Source organism: Mastigoproctus giganteus, chromosome 12, assembly GCF_048544385.1.
Source record: "Mastigoproctus giganteus isolate SK-2022 chromosome 12, ASM4854438v1, whole genome shotgun sequence".
Classification (NCBI taxonomy): Eukaryota; Metazoa; Arthropoda; class Arachnida; order Uropygi; family Thelyphonidae; genus Mastigoproctus; species Mastigoproctus giganteus.
In genome coordinates this window covers 172,433,887-172,449,597 of record NC_143586.1, presented here as the reverse complement: position 1 = coordinate 172,449,597, position 15,711 = coordinate 172,433,887, and the positions used below count along the sequence as shown (strand labels likewise).

At 34.3% G+C, this 15,711-nt stretch overlaps 1 protein-coding gene across 1 annotated transcript in view; it reads left to right on the top strand.

The window, feature by feature from the left end:
• LOC150077598 (phospholipid-transporting ATPase ABCA1-like) overlaps positions 1-15,711 on the top strand; it is a gene marked incomplete at its 3' end in the record, with an annotated part of 856,770 nt that overhangs the window by 203,617 nt on the left and 637,442 nt on the right. Inside the window, exon 7 of the mRNA XM_090386943.1 lies at positions 11,103-11,297. Within this exon, the coding sequence (XP_090243069.1) occupies positions 11,103-11,297 (195 nt within the window). The remainder of the gene's footprint in view (positions 1-11,102; positions 11,298-15,711) is intronic.

Below are 15,711 nucleotides of genomic sequence, written 5' to 3'. Positions count from 1 at the left end.
AGTTAATTAAGAATAACCAATTTCAACAATAAATAAATAGGAAAATGCAGCTTACCACCTTGAACTGTACTAAGTAAAAGAATGAAATTTTGAGCACATGTTACTTATTCCCAAACAAATAGTGACAACAGCGCCCCTCTCAGTTCAGATAACTAAAATTAAATAAATAATTTTTAACCAAAGAAAGCAGCACCCTCTGAATTTCGGAAAAACTTTAGGACTAACTAATAAACTGAAATTATAGTTTAAATGTACACTATAGTTTGAATTTTATTCAGAGAATATCCTATGAAAATGAATAGTTGGTGGCACCTCCGTACCAGGTGGGAAGGAGCAGCAGTGCGTAGCACACGCTTCTTGATTAGACCAGGGTTCGAGCCCGTCACCACCAAATACAGAGGATGCGGAAAGGTCAAGGGAATTACCACCGCATATTCCCGGAGCAATATGGCCTTAGTTGCTAATGCCCCTAAAAACCAAAAACAAACAAACAACAACGATTAGTTGGTTCTCAATTTTTTAGAATGAAAGGTAACAAGAACAATTGGAATGAAATACCTTAAAAATATTTTACGAAGTAGAAATGAAAAATACCATTTAAAAGATGAAATTGATTACTGGCTTAAGAACAAATATAGGTACCGTGTTTTTCCGTTAAGAGGCCCACCTGGGCCTATATTAGGATTTTGTTTTCCAAATAAAAGCCCATGGGCTTTTATTGGGGACAAATACAGTCAGTCCTCATATAGCACGATAGTTGTGTTCCTAGAAACCCTCGTGCAATGCAAAATCGTGCAATATAAACAAGAGGCCCTATGGGAAAAATAGGGTTAGGTGCCGACCACCCAAGATTGAACACACATTTGTAACCGAAACATTACCAAACCCAATAAATAATTGTAATAAAATACGTAACTATTTTATTACGACTATTACGTAATAAAATATTGCTAATGCTTTTGCTTCTATCGTAAGCAAACTTGTTTTTTGTTTGATTTTCTATCCTAACAGATGATAGCCGTTCCATCTCTTCCAATTCTTTGTGTCTTAATCTAATGGATTTTAATTACACTTGAGTTGTTCCTGCTATGAAAGTTGTTTTTATTTTCTATGCATTCTTTGTAATTCTCGGCATTGCCTCATTTAGGTTTGTACCACGTGCAATATCACATGGTCTTTCATTTCGCTCCATGCGTTTCACAATTTCATATTTTTTCTCTATCGACAGAGGCGGACTGGCCATAAACCTTACCGGGGAAACCCCAGTGGGCCGGAGGCTGGTGGGATTTTAGCCATAGTATGAGGCCACTATAAATTTTCACAGGTAAGAATTTTTGACCCAATCCACCTGTTTATTGATATTGTTTTTCTTTTTCTCTCCGAATCTGCAGTGTCTTCACCAGGACGCTTCCTTTTCACACCTTTTAAGTATTTTACACATTTTTTAGGGAATAAAGCACAATTACAAAATGAGGAGGCACGCTTGATAGACATAAAAAAAACGTGCGTGTAGCAACTGAATAAACAACACCGTAAAGGCAGAGATACACTATTAACACCTCACATTTTACTAAAGCACATTTCTAGGGGTTACTACCATAAAACAATAAAAACAATTTCCAGTTGCATTTCTGCTAGTGGAATCTGTTATAAACTGGTAGTAAACTCGATCTAATTGCATTTACAATTAAACCGATAGCTGGAATTGTTGGTTTTTACGTTATTATGGTGAAATATGTTTCCCCTTCACTGATATAAAAATCATAAATACATTTTCAGAATCTTCTCTTCATTCATATCGTGTTGCGTTCGGTTGGGGTGATTCTGCGTTCGACTGCCATTTCTTGTAAATACAAAGGCGAATCATGCATAAGCGAATTCGGTTCGTGTTATATTCCCCTATTTATAAATCGTGTATGATCGAATTCGTGTAGTGTAAACACGTGTTATACGAGGACTGACTGTAATAACGCGTTTTCTCGTAACGTACTGTATATCTGCGCTCTGCGCATGCCCGAGATGTCATTGCAATATATGTGAACTGCGCGTCTTTACTCGTTGTCAGAATATTTAGCCCTAAAATGGAAAATAAAAAGTCTAGTAAACGAAAATCGTATACTATCCAGGAAAAACTACAGTTTGTGACACGTTTAAAAGCGGGGGAAAGTCAAACTTCGATATCGCAACAAACAGGCATCGACAGGAAAAATGTTTGCCATTGGTTGCAACAAGAAGCAGAATTATTGAAGCTGGTTAAAAAACGTAAATACAAACGTCTTGAGGGAGCGGAAAGGAAGGCGTTTTATCCCGAAATTGAGAAAAAACTATTTGAATTTTTCAAAAAGGAACGAAATAACCACCGATCAGTTACCTATAACACATTGCGAAACTATATTTTCTCACCAGAATTTGGTCTTAAAATACCAGCTGCTTTTAAAGTAAGCAACAAGTTCTTATTTGGATGGACCAGGAGACATCGGATTAGATCACGTAGAATAACTCATCATGGACAACTGGATAATCGCGATCCAAAGGAAACGCAGGAACAAGTAAAGCAATACTTAATTCAAGTAAATAACGCTACAGCAGGAATGAAAAGTGATCGTGTTTTTAATATGGATGAAACTCCATGTTACTTTGACATGGCAAGAGATTGCACTCTTCACTTTGTTGGGAGCAAAAATGTTGATGGCGCAGATACAGGGTTCAGAAAAAATCGATACACTGTCTGTTTGACAATATCATTGGATAGACGCATACTCCCACCTATGATTATTTTTCATGGCTTAAAGAAAATTCCCAAAGTAACAATCCCCAGCAGTAAAGCAGTTGTTGCTGTAAACAAAAGCGGATCAATGGACACAAATCTACTGAAGACGTGGATGGATACTGTTTTCTGCAAGAGAGGATCTTATTTTAGTAACACTCCATCAGTAATTATTTGGGATTGTTATGGAACTCATAAGAAAGAAGAAATTTTAAAATATCTTTTTAAAAATTATGGCTCAAAGGCAGTAATAATTCCAGGAAAGACAACGCACTACACGCAGCCCCTAGATATTTCCATAAATTCTAGTTTCAAAGCTGCTATGAGAAAGGAATGGGATAATTGGGTAAGAGAAGAAACTGCTGAATTTACTCCAAAAGGATATAGAAAAAGACCATCTTTCCAAAAGATTATTGAAATGGTTATTTTTGCCTGTAATACAATCCACTCAAAATCAATTCAAAGAGCATTTGAATGTTGCGGCATTGCTGCAAATGGACAAGAAGTACCAGCGACCAATATATTAAATCAAAAATTGTGAATTATCCTTGAAAACAATCATGGACTTGAAATTGAATCTGATGATCTGGCTGCTAGTGATGGAAGTGATGAAGAATTAATGGAATTGGATGAAGACGAAAACAACAATTCTTCCACTACTAACTCGAATTGCTCTGATACAACAGGGTCTGAATGAAAATTACTAATATAAATAATTCTCTTCTTGCAATTATTATTTGTCTTATATGTTTATATTTTTTTAAGATAATAAGAATAATTTTTAATTTCATACTGTTCTATTGTTGCAATATTTAAAATAAAAATAACCTTTCATTAATCAAATAAATATTATTTCAAAATAAACCTGTTTCCGTTAAGAAGCCCATGGGCTTCTATTTAGGGACAACATGAGAGCCTTAAAAATGCAAAAACCAAATACAAGCCTGTGGGCTTCTTAACGGAAAAACCTGGTACAACTTTTTCAATTAGCCTAAGCTATATGTTACATGCTCTAAAGGTAGTGCCTACTATACACATATGTACAAGTCCTCAAAATGATATATCTAATATTAAAAAAAAATATGTTATATGATAGTTATTACAATAATAGAACTATAAAAAATTACAATTCATAATACAATACAGTGGTGCCTCGCAATTCGACTATAATCCGTCGCCGAATTAGAATCGAATTGCGGGTCAATATTTTCCATATAAGTTTATGGAAAATTGATTATATCGTTGTCAGAGAGAAATACACAGTATTATTGACTTTACTATATTCTACCAAACACCACATTCAGTGATGTGGTGTTTGGAGGCAAAAACTGACTTTGATTTCATCAAAGTCCAATTTCAAGAATGTTTGCCAAGTCTTGGGGGTGGGCACTAACATTGTCAAGAATCAGCAGTGCTTTCAAAGGTAAATTGTTGTCAATGAGGAATTTTTTTTCGCTTGGGGCAAACTCCTCAAAAATCCAATCTTTGAAGACTTTCTGGTCTACCCAGGCTTTTGCATTGGATCTCCACATCACTGGCAGTTTGGACTTGATGATTTTCTTCCCAAAGCAGCGAGGATTTTTAGAGTGGTAAACGAGAAGTGGCTTTACTTTAAAGTCTCCGCTTGCATTTGCTGCCAATAACAAGGTAAGCCTATCTTTCATAGGCTTATGTCCTGGGCGCATCACTTCTTCTTGCGTGATGTATGTTCGATTTGGTAAGCGCTTCCAAAATAACCCAGTTTCATCCCCGTTAAAAATTTGCTGTGGCAAGTAGCCTTCCTTCATGATTAAATCTTCAAATTTTTTCACAAACTCTTCTGCAGCCTTTTTATCTGCACTATCGCTTCCCCATGTCTGAGAACACTATGGATACCTGTTCTACCTTTGAACCTGTGAAACCACCCATGACTTGCCTTGAATTCATCAGTTTGATCTGAGATACGTCCTGGAATTTTCTTCTTCAATTCTTCAAAAATTAACCTAGCCTTCTCACAGATCATTGCCTGAGTTACTGGATCTCCTTTCATCTGTCTTTCTCTAATCCAGGTAAGAAGCAGCTTTTCCATTTCTTCATTGATTAAAGATCTGTTTCTGTCAGAAATTTTCATTGCTCCAACGAACACCCTAGCACCTATAATCTTGTCTCTTCATTGCCACGGTTGACCTAGGGACGCCATACTCTTGAGCTACATCTGTAATTGTTCTACCTTTCTGCACTTTTTCTATAATTTCTTTCTTCTTTTCTATGCTCAACCAAGTGTGTTTCTTTCCTGAATTATTCCGCTGTTCACTTCTCTTTTGACCCATTATCAAATTTCACTCAAAAAATAAATAACTGCCAAAGCACAAAATTTTTAACTTTATGAGAAATGCAGAATTATAAATTAGCACAAACAACTAGAGCAAACGTGAACTCAGACTACGATTATTAACGAGATAATGTTGTCTCATAACTGAGGAAGAACTGACGGCATACCTGTAGCTATCTTTGAGGGCGGCTAACGTAGCTGAACGATTGAGGGATCTATTCCCGCTTTATCAATCATTGGTAAATGTTACTCCCACTCTTTAATACCATTGGTTAAAATGTATGACGCAGCCGTCACTATTTAGTGCTATTTAGTAACGTTAAACGCAGTTACGTAGTCCAGCAAAGAATTCTATCGTGCAATATCATGTAGCATTTTCGCCGGCCGGCGAAATCTGACTGTCGAATTGCGAGGCACCACCTGTGTCTGTGTATATATATATATATATATATATATATATAAAATATTGAGGATAATAATAGAAAATAATAAAAAAGGTAAATCAATCAAATAATATACCATTCAGGGATTTAGGAAAACGCTAAGGATTTAAAAAAAAAAAAAAAAAAAAAAATTATTATTGCTTTTTACCCAAAATCCAGATGACTTCAACTAGGGCCAACCACCCAGACTGAAGGCAAAAAATGACAAGAAGTTCTCTGTTTCTGTAATGATCAATATATGCTAAGTAATTTAAATCTAAACCAAATATAGTAATTAAAAATGGTTAGGAAAATTTTAGAATCAAAAGTAAGAAAATATAAGTAAATTATAAATAAATTATAAATGTAAGCATATATTAATCATCGTTGACCCAACAGAGAATGTAATTTAATGATTACAGTAAGATTAAATACATAATACATACTACATATCTACCATATCCAGGACATAATGTAGTAACAATAATAGTCGTCAAGATCAAAATATATCTTGTATTGTCTTTAAGCTGTCCTACACTCTTTATTTTTATTTCTCCGAAATTATTAGGGCAATCCGAGGACGTAGGAGAAACTATTTCTTATCTATACCACTATTTTTCGCCTTTATGGAGTTCAGGTTCTATTATTCCTACTCCTTTAGTTTTTCTTCTTACTATCTGCATGTTTCTCCTTGCGTTAACTTAAATTTGATTAATTAATTAATTATTTATTTTTATTTATTTTTACCATATCCATCACATAGGGGGCACTACATATTATTTTGATCTTGACGACTATTATCGTTACTACATTATGTCTTGCATACGGTAGATATGTAGTATGTATTATGTATTTAATCTTATTGTAATCATTAAATTACATTCTCTGTCGGGTCAATGAAGATTAATATATGCTTACATTTATAATTTATTTATAATTTACTTATATTTTCTTACTTTTGATTCTAAAATTTCTAAAATTTTCCTAACCATTTTTAATTACTATATTTGGTTTAGATTTAAATTACTTAGCATATATTGATCATTACAGAAACAGAGAACTTCTTGTCGTTTTTTTGCCTTCAGTCTGGGTGATTGACCCCAGGTGAAGTCATCTGGATTGTGGGTAAAAAGCGATAATAATTTTTTTTTTTTTTTTTAAATCCTTAGCGTTTTCCTACTAAATCCCTGAATGGTATTATTTGATTGATTTACCTTTTCTATTATTTTCTATTATTATCCTCAATATTTTATACACATTATGGTTGTAATGCATGATTGCTCTGCAACTGCATTGACCCATAAATATTAGTTACAGTCGTTATAATTATTAACTTTCTTTTTTATTACTATTATATATATATAATTTTATTCTTTGTATAGAGGTACTAAATAAACATCAATTATAGATCACCATAAAATTAAAGAGATACCATACACCTTTTTATAATGAAATAAATATATAAATAAAAAAATAAATAATAAATAAGTTTAATTAATTTAAACCCAAATTAAGTGGTACCCCTGGAATGCATCCAGCTCATGAGTGACCCTGTCAAAATAGCTAACCATATTTGTTAAACATGATTTCCCTGTACAAAACCGTGCTTCAATCCTTCAATAGAAATGGAATCCTTCAGAATTCCATTTCTATCTAAGCGATCCTGAATTCCACCCTTGAACATTGCCTCTGTGATTTTCTCTACTACTGAATTTTGACTGACCAATTGGTAATTTCTCACTACACTCTTAGAACTGCCTTTATGTATTGGAGATACATTGGCACTTTTCCAATCCAACGGAATCTCTCCTGAGTCCAGTGATGCTCTCATAATTAGCCTCAATGGTTCAATGCATTCACTTGCTGCCTCCCTTAAGATTATAAGGTATATGCCATCAACCCCAGCAGCTTTACTCGCCTATTGACTTTGAAAGTGTTTCCTTAAATAATCATGTGAAATTTCAAGAAAAATATGTAATTAATGATAATTAAGTATTTTTCAACTTCAGTCCCATAATTTCTCATGACAAATGGTTTTTTTTTCTATAAATATCAATGCAAAGTAACTGAGTTCATCTTCAACATCAGCTGGGGTATCTAATACTATCCCACGTCCGTTACATAAGGGTCCGATCTGGTTTGTCCTTCTCTTCTTTGCATTTATATATGTGAAGAATTCCTTATTCCTGCTCTTTTCCAGCAATTTGTCAGGCGGCAAGCGAGTGCATTGAACCACTGAGGCTGGTTATGCGAGCATCACTAGACTCTGGGGAGATTCCCTTGGATTGGAAAAGTGCAAATGTATCTCCCATACATAAGGGTGGCTCTAAAAGTGAAGTAGGAAATTATCGACCTGTCAGTCTGACTTCAGTAGTAGGGAAAATCATGGAGGCAATGATCAAGGGTGGAATTCAGGATCATTTGGATCGAATTGAAATTCTCAAGGATACTCAGCATGGTTTTGTAAAGGGAAAATCATGTTTAACAAATCTGGTTCGCTATTTCGAAAGGGTCACTCACGAGCTGGATTTAGGGAATAATTTCGACATTGTTTATTTAGATTTCAGCAAAGCTTTTGACTCAGTCCCACATGAGCGGTTGCTTTATAAGCTAGAACAGGTTGGAATCACTGGGAAAATCCTTAGATGGATAGAAGGATGGCTTCAGGGCAGGAGGCAGAGGGTTTTGATAAATGGCTATTCCTCAGATTGGGTTGATGTAAGAAGTGGGGTTCCCCAAGGATCAGTATTAGGACCACTGTTGTTTTTAATTTTCATAAACGACATTGATGAAGGGATAGAGGGCGTGATGTCTAAATTTGCAGATGATGTTAAAATTGGTAGAGTAGTTAATGATCACTGTCAAGCTGAGCTTCTTCAGAGAGACCTAGATAGACTTCAAGAATGGTCAGAAAAATGGCAGCTGTGCTTTAATCCAACAAAGTGTAAGGTATTACACCTGGGAAACAGTAATCCCAAAATAACTTATTCACTTGGTGGAGTTCAACTAAACCCAGTACTGGAGGAAAGGGACTTGGGTGTTACGATACGGTCAGACATGAAATTCTCTGAGCATTGTAAACAGGTTGCAAGGAAGGCCCATGGTGTCCTATCGATGATCTATCGAACTTTTGCAAGTAGAGATAGGGACGTGATAATCCCATTATATAAGGCTTTTGTGAGACCACACTTGGAATACTGTGTTCAAGTATGGAGACCGCACCTAAAGAAAGACATCGAGCTTCTTGAAAGGGTGCAAAGAAGGGTAACTCGCCTGGTGAGATCGGCAAAAGGGCGTCCTTATGAAGAAAGACTTTGAATATGTGGGTTGCAGAGTTTGGAAACTAGACACCTTAGAGGAGATTTGATTGAGGTGTTTAAGGCTCTGAGAGGCATCAGTAAAATGAATGAGGACAAAATTTTCAAGATTATAAATGATGCTAGAACTAGGGGACATAAATTCAAGTTACGGGGGGAAATGTTTAGATTGGACTGCAGGAAGTTTTATTTTAGCCAGCGAGTTATAAATTATTGGAATAAGTTGCCTTCATGGGTGGTAGAGGCCGACAGTTTGGGGAAATTCAAAGGTCATCTGGATAGTACTTTCGGGTAAGGGAAGCGCATAGGATGATAGGATTAATTTCCTTTTTATTTATTTTTTATTTCATTTTATTATTTTTATTTATTTATTAATTATTATTATTTATTTATTTATTTAATTTTTGTTTATATCATTGTTTTGTTCGGATTTTTTTTTTTTTTTTTTTTTTTTTGGCTGGTGCAGCATAAGCCATAGGCTTTCTTGCACCATACGGCCGTTACTAATACTAATACTAATCTGCCTTTACTGTGGCATTATTACATTCAGCTACATGTAGCTTTTATAGGCTTCAGTACTTTTTATTGCTCTGTAACTTTTCCATGCCATCTTTTTCTGCTCAAGTAATTTTGAACTGGGTTCCGTTCCTGAAGGAACCATCGCAAAAAAAAAAAAAAAAAAAAAAAAAAAAAAAAAAACGTGTGTAAAATGAGCTTAATATAATGAGAAGTCAGTGAGTTACATTCCAGGTCCCCTCTCAAAATTGACTTAAGTAATACAATAATCATTATATTTAAAGTTCTGAAATTAATGCTATGAATGTAAAACTGTATTTTTATGAATATGAATCAGTTAAATGTAAACAGTATAAAATAATCAAACTAAATACAATTAAATAAAAAAATTAAATTTTGTACATTTACTTTGATATGTTCAAAGCCCAGATTGAAATTTTTTTAAGCACCACTGTGAGGCCCTTGCATTGATCATTTTTTGACAGTGGCATAATGTTGAAATTTTACTTCTCAGATGAAGTTTCTGGTTGAGGATCTTCCCTTTTTAATATAACAAATTATCCAAAGTCATTCTTCGGATTTTAATAATTCCTCAATGCCACCAGTTGTGTGTGGGGGTGAGTGAGGGGGACTTTTAAATTCAGATGTTCACTCAGCTTTGGGTATAATCTCAACAGCCAAGTGTGAACAGTAGTGGAATTGTCATAAGCAAAACTTTCACTCAATATTTTGAAGAAGTACAAAGTCTGTAACAGTATCTTTTCTGTTATAATCATAATCAGTTGATGTCTGATGTATAATCAAAGCAAAAATCCACAAATAAAATTCTTAGATAAGTTAATATTGAAAAGAATACAGCCAATACACAGTCCCATGGTTATATTTTAATAGAAAATGTGTATTTTCGCAATGTTTTTTTTTTTTTTTGGTCCAAAAATCTGTTTGTTCGCACTTACAGCAGTTAGTTTTTTTTTTTTTAATCTAAGGTATGACTTTTTAGGCATTCTATTGGGGTCACAAATGTTTCAATTCAACTACCCCCAACATCTTAATTTGCTTGTGGCTTTTAATTTGATTATGCCTAATTTAATCTATACTTTTTATCTTTTATTTTTATCACTTAAATTTTAAAAATATTAATAATTTTAATAGTTAGTAAGTTAATAACTAGGAATTTGGTAATTATGATAAGTTTATTATGTGTTACTTTATAATAATTATAGTATGTAAACACCTCATCTTGTCTGTATTGAGGTTTTATTTTTTTTTGTTTATAGCAATTTGTTTTATTTATAGCAATAAATTATTTTATTGCTATAAATTAAAAACAACATATACTGGTTCCATGTTCATTTGACTGAATATTCAGTTACGTTGGCATGTGTATGAACCAAATATCTTTAAAATACAATTTAATGCTTTTTCATAATGACATTCCTAATTTTCCTGTCATACTGTGATATGTTTATTATTATAATCCAGGACATTGTTTTTGTGCATTTCAGTTACAAAGGCAATTGGTATTTTTGTATGTAGCATAACATTACACAGCTGTTGTATATATATTTTTGATCCAAAGATAGTTGAAAAAAAGTATGTTTATGATTCATTCAAAATCTGAAGCAGATTTTGAAATGATTAGGCATATTGCTGATCATCTACAGTCATTCTAAATCTGTAACTTCCATAATTAGTATTTTAATATGGCAGTTACAGTGTAATGTGGTTTGTGATTAAATTTCAATATTTTTGCCTTTGTTTTTACACAGATTTTTGATAGAAGGGAATTGGATCTTGTACGCTATCTCTGTATAGCCAATGGTCTCCGTCATCTAGTAATAGCTGAAGAATTAGAAAAAGTAGAGGAACTTCATCATCAACTCTGTGCTCTCACTCCTGTAATGAACAGTAAGCTCTCCCTTGAAATTGCCAAAGAACTCAACCTCACAGCATTGTTTATGCAGGTATGTCTGTTTTATTTTATAAGAACTATTTGACTGTTTTGTAAATGGATCTGTATTAGATCCCAAGCTCCAATTATAGTGATCTTGTTTGCAAATTGAATTTTGATTATAATAAGTAAAAGATCAAATTTACTACCCGTTTATAACAGAATGTACAAACAAAAAACTGAATAAACTGAAAACTGCAAATTGTTTTTTGTTTTATGGTTGTGACCTCTAGAATTTTTATGTGACCTTTAGAAAAATATCACAGAGATTACTGGGTTTTCTCGGAAACCATGAGTGAATTTCAGATTTGTTTAGCTCCAGATTCAGTAAGAATAATATTGACTCGAAATTGTGCGATTTATAATTTTTCTCATTTTTTTACGGTAAAATGTGAATGTAAAGAAAACGTGTGGTTTTAATTGCAATAAAAAAACGGAAATTATTAATAGAATTAGAAAAGGTGAAAATTTAAGAAATCTCTCCAAAGAGTTTAATGTAGGGACTTTAACAATTGACAACATCAAGAAAAATTCCAATGCTATAACAGAATTTGTGTCGATTATAGATAGTGAAGGAGGATCTAAAAGGGGGAAAAAATGTCAAAACCTGAAAATGCCACTTTAGAGAGTGCACTCAAATTCCTCCCCCCCCCCCCTCAGAGCAAAGTTTAGGTGAACCAGTGTTGTGTGAAAAATCATTGAATTTTAATTGAAAATTAAGATGTAATGAAAATTTTAAAACAGCACAGGTTGGCTGAAAAACTTTAAACTGAGACACGGTATACGTAAACTAGATATTCAAGGTGAGAAACTTTCTGAAGACAAATCGGTAGCGGTGTCCTTTGAAAAGTAAGTTTGCTTCGGTTATAGCAAATTATGAGAAAGAAACGTTTATAATGTTGATGAGACGAGCTTATTATGGAAAGCATTATCGAGAAAACCCTAGCCACTAAAAGAGAAATGCCTGCACCAAGTTTTAAGACGAGAAAAAAGCGAGTTACAATTGCTATGTGTGCAAATGCCACTGGGATGCACTGATTGTCCATGCTCATTTTCAGTAAGTCAAAAAAAAACTGAGAGCATTTAAAAATATTTATTTCCAATTTTCCTGTTTTATATAAAAATCATAAAAATGCATGGATGGATGTTTTCTGAGATTGGGTTATAATTTTTTTATTTAATTAATCTGATGTAATTTAATCATAAGGTAAGATTAAATTTATTTAATCTTACCATATGATTTTAAAATAATCTAAAAATACAATATATTTTTAGATTAAATTTATTTAATCTTACAAGAAAAATTATCCAGAAAATTTCCCGGTTCGATTATCCAGAAAATTTGGCTATCCGGAAGAGGTCTGACATCAATTATTCCAGATACCTGATGCTCTACTGTGTTTTATTTATTTTGTAATCGAATCATATAATGCTGCTGTAACCTTACTCTGCCTATCTGTCTATCTGAATATGGTACAGTCAGTTTTTCATGAAATTTTAATGGCTGCTATGCTTATTCAAGAAATGACATTTCTTTTTATCAAAGTAACAACATTCGATAAATGTGTAAATTACTGAATTTTGCTTGCCGTCCCTACTTGCTCTCCCACCCCATCTATGGCCTTTTCTTGATTACCTCTGATAATGTACTGCTGAATTGCCGTGAAGGTTCCTTCCATTGCAAATGGTTCCCCTTCCACACATGTTATGGTCATGTTTCACAGCAAATTTTTGCAACCCACTGCACTCATCAGTAACAGCAAAGTGATATGCTGAATTTTTGCCATTAGCATAAGCAGAATTTTCAACTTTTGTTCTTCTAGGCAGCATATTGTTTCTTTGGACCATTTAAAATTTTTTCCAAACTGGCATATAACTTTTCAATTAATTTTGATTGGGAATTTTACACACAAAGTCAGCTGCATTTTCCCGTAACTGATACTTTTGATACTGCATTGCCACACCGTAATTGATACTGCAATTGCCACAGCGACGAATTTTGACTAAAAACCCAAGAGGATACCCACCTATTAAAAAATAATAATAAATAAAATAAAATGAACAAAATTAAAGGGAGAGTGAGAAGCAAGCAAACAAACAAACAAAAAATAACAGAATTTATTGGATAATCCATGTATTTTTTTCTAGATGAGTGGTTAAAAACCAGAAAATGGAAGAGACAATTTTATGACAAATATCATCCCTGTTAAATACAGTTAAACATTGATAATACCACTCCTCCTACCACAGTTTCGGATATAATGCCAGTGTTATCATGTCCCTGAAATATAATAAACTAATGCATTTTATAGCATACACATAGAGTGCTGGACAAAAAAACTGCATCACTTGTGAATTTTGCAAATAATGTGTTTTGCACTGAATTGTGGGTTGCAGAAATGTTTTAAATGAATTTGTTAGATGGGATATATATCTCTGTGAATGAAATCCAATAAAAAGACTCCACCTAATTGCCATAAATATCTTCCGAAAGGGTAAAATGCGTAATTAATGGAAATATGAGAAATCATGCAAATGGCAATCATGACAACCAAACATACAGTTTATTGCATTTACATGTACAAGCTGAAATGACAAGTTAACGTAATAGTATTATGTACTGTAAATCAGAAAAACAAGTCCTCAAATATTTTGTTGTTCCTCCTCAAGCTGCAATTACAGCCTTGCAACGATCTGGCATAGAGTTAATCAACTTCTGGATATACGGTTGCCCAATTTTGTGGTACCAAACCCTTACAATGCTCTCCTGCAGCTGAATATTACATGTTGGCTTCTTCTGAGAAATCTTAGACGACACTATGTACCATCAATTTTCAATAGGGTTCAAATCTGGACTGTTACCAGGCCATTCCACACTGTAATGCCAGCATTTCTGAGTTATGACTGCACGTTAAGTGAGAAACAAGGGAAAACATTGGTGCAAGTATGTTTTAAACCTTGTGAGACAAGAAGACAAACTCATCATTAAATGGCACCTCTGTAACCAGGTGGGCAGGAGCAGCAGTGCGTAGCACATGTTCAAGCCCGTGACCACTAAATACGGAGGATGCGGAAAAGTCAGGGGATGACCACCGCATATCCCCGGAGCAATATGGCCTTAGTTGCTAATGCTCCTAAAAACCAAATAACAAACAAACATCATTAAATCTAAATAGCATAAAACTTTACCAATTTTGCTGTATGGCAAGGTGCTGAGTCCTGTTGAAAAATGCAGTTTTGGACGTCTGTGTGGCGATCCCTAATAACGGGTTCCAGGCACTCCTCCAAGATAGCAGTGTAGGTTTCTGCATTCACTGTTCCATTAATAAACTTAATTTGCCCCACCCCGTTGCTTGTTATGCATCCCCAGACCATCTGACCGGCGGGGGACTTTACAGTCGATGTTATGCAGTCAGGATGATATGCCTCTGAATTTCGTCTTCTGACATATCGCTTCCCATCCAAGTCATGCAGGTTGAATTTCGATTTGTCATTTGCCCATTGCGCTTTTGTCCAAGAAACATGCATTTTAGCCCAAGCAAGTCACTTCTTCCTCATTTGTTGGGTCAACAAAGGCTTCTTCTTGGGCCGATAGGCATGCAGACCACATTCCGAAAGCCATCTTTGGATAGTTTGTGCAACACCAGAGGCCATCTCAAAGTCTAGTTTTCGATCAGGAGCACTGGCATGGCAATTACGAAGGCATAGCCATTTGAAATATCGACCTTGGGAAGGCATAGTCACTCTTATGGCCTGATCCAGGTCTTCTCTTCACATCACCGGTTTCATGCTTTAATTTCAGTACCCGGGATACTGGTGGCAGCCTATTTTATCAGCAATAGCACATGTAGAAAGGCCTTCCTGGGACAGAGCAACAGCTACACTTATTTTCATGGTGACAACTGAAACATATGGAGCCATGCTTACACTCTGCAAAACAGGATACTAATGAGCGTGTATACCCTTCCAGTGCCATATTTATAGAAATGGCTGATGCAATACATTTGCTTTGTATTGTATTCCCTTGTGTGATATATTCTCCTAATGGGACAATTAAATTTTTATAAATAACAAGTCTTATTCCAGAGTAATTACTGTAGATATTCAGTTTTTTTGCCTGTCTTTCCTAAATTAAAGATGACGGAGGGGGGGAGAATTTAGTACATCACTGAGACAGTAAATGCACACTGGAAACTTACAAAAAGTAAATCTTTTTCCTCTGAAAGAGGAAACGAAAACGAGCTACCATTTGTGGTTTATCCAGTTATAAATTTTTGTAAACAACAGTGTGATATCTCTTTCAAAGTGAAAAGTAGTCTTTTTTTTTTTTTTTTTTTTTTTTATATATATATATATATATATGTCATCAAATAAAAGAAGAAGAAGAAGAACTCTTTATTGTATACACAAGGTACACAACACCCTTC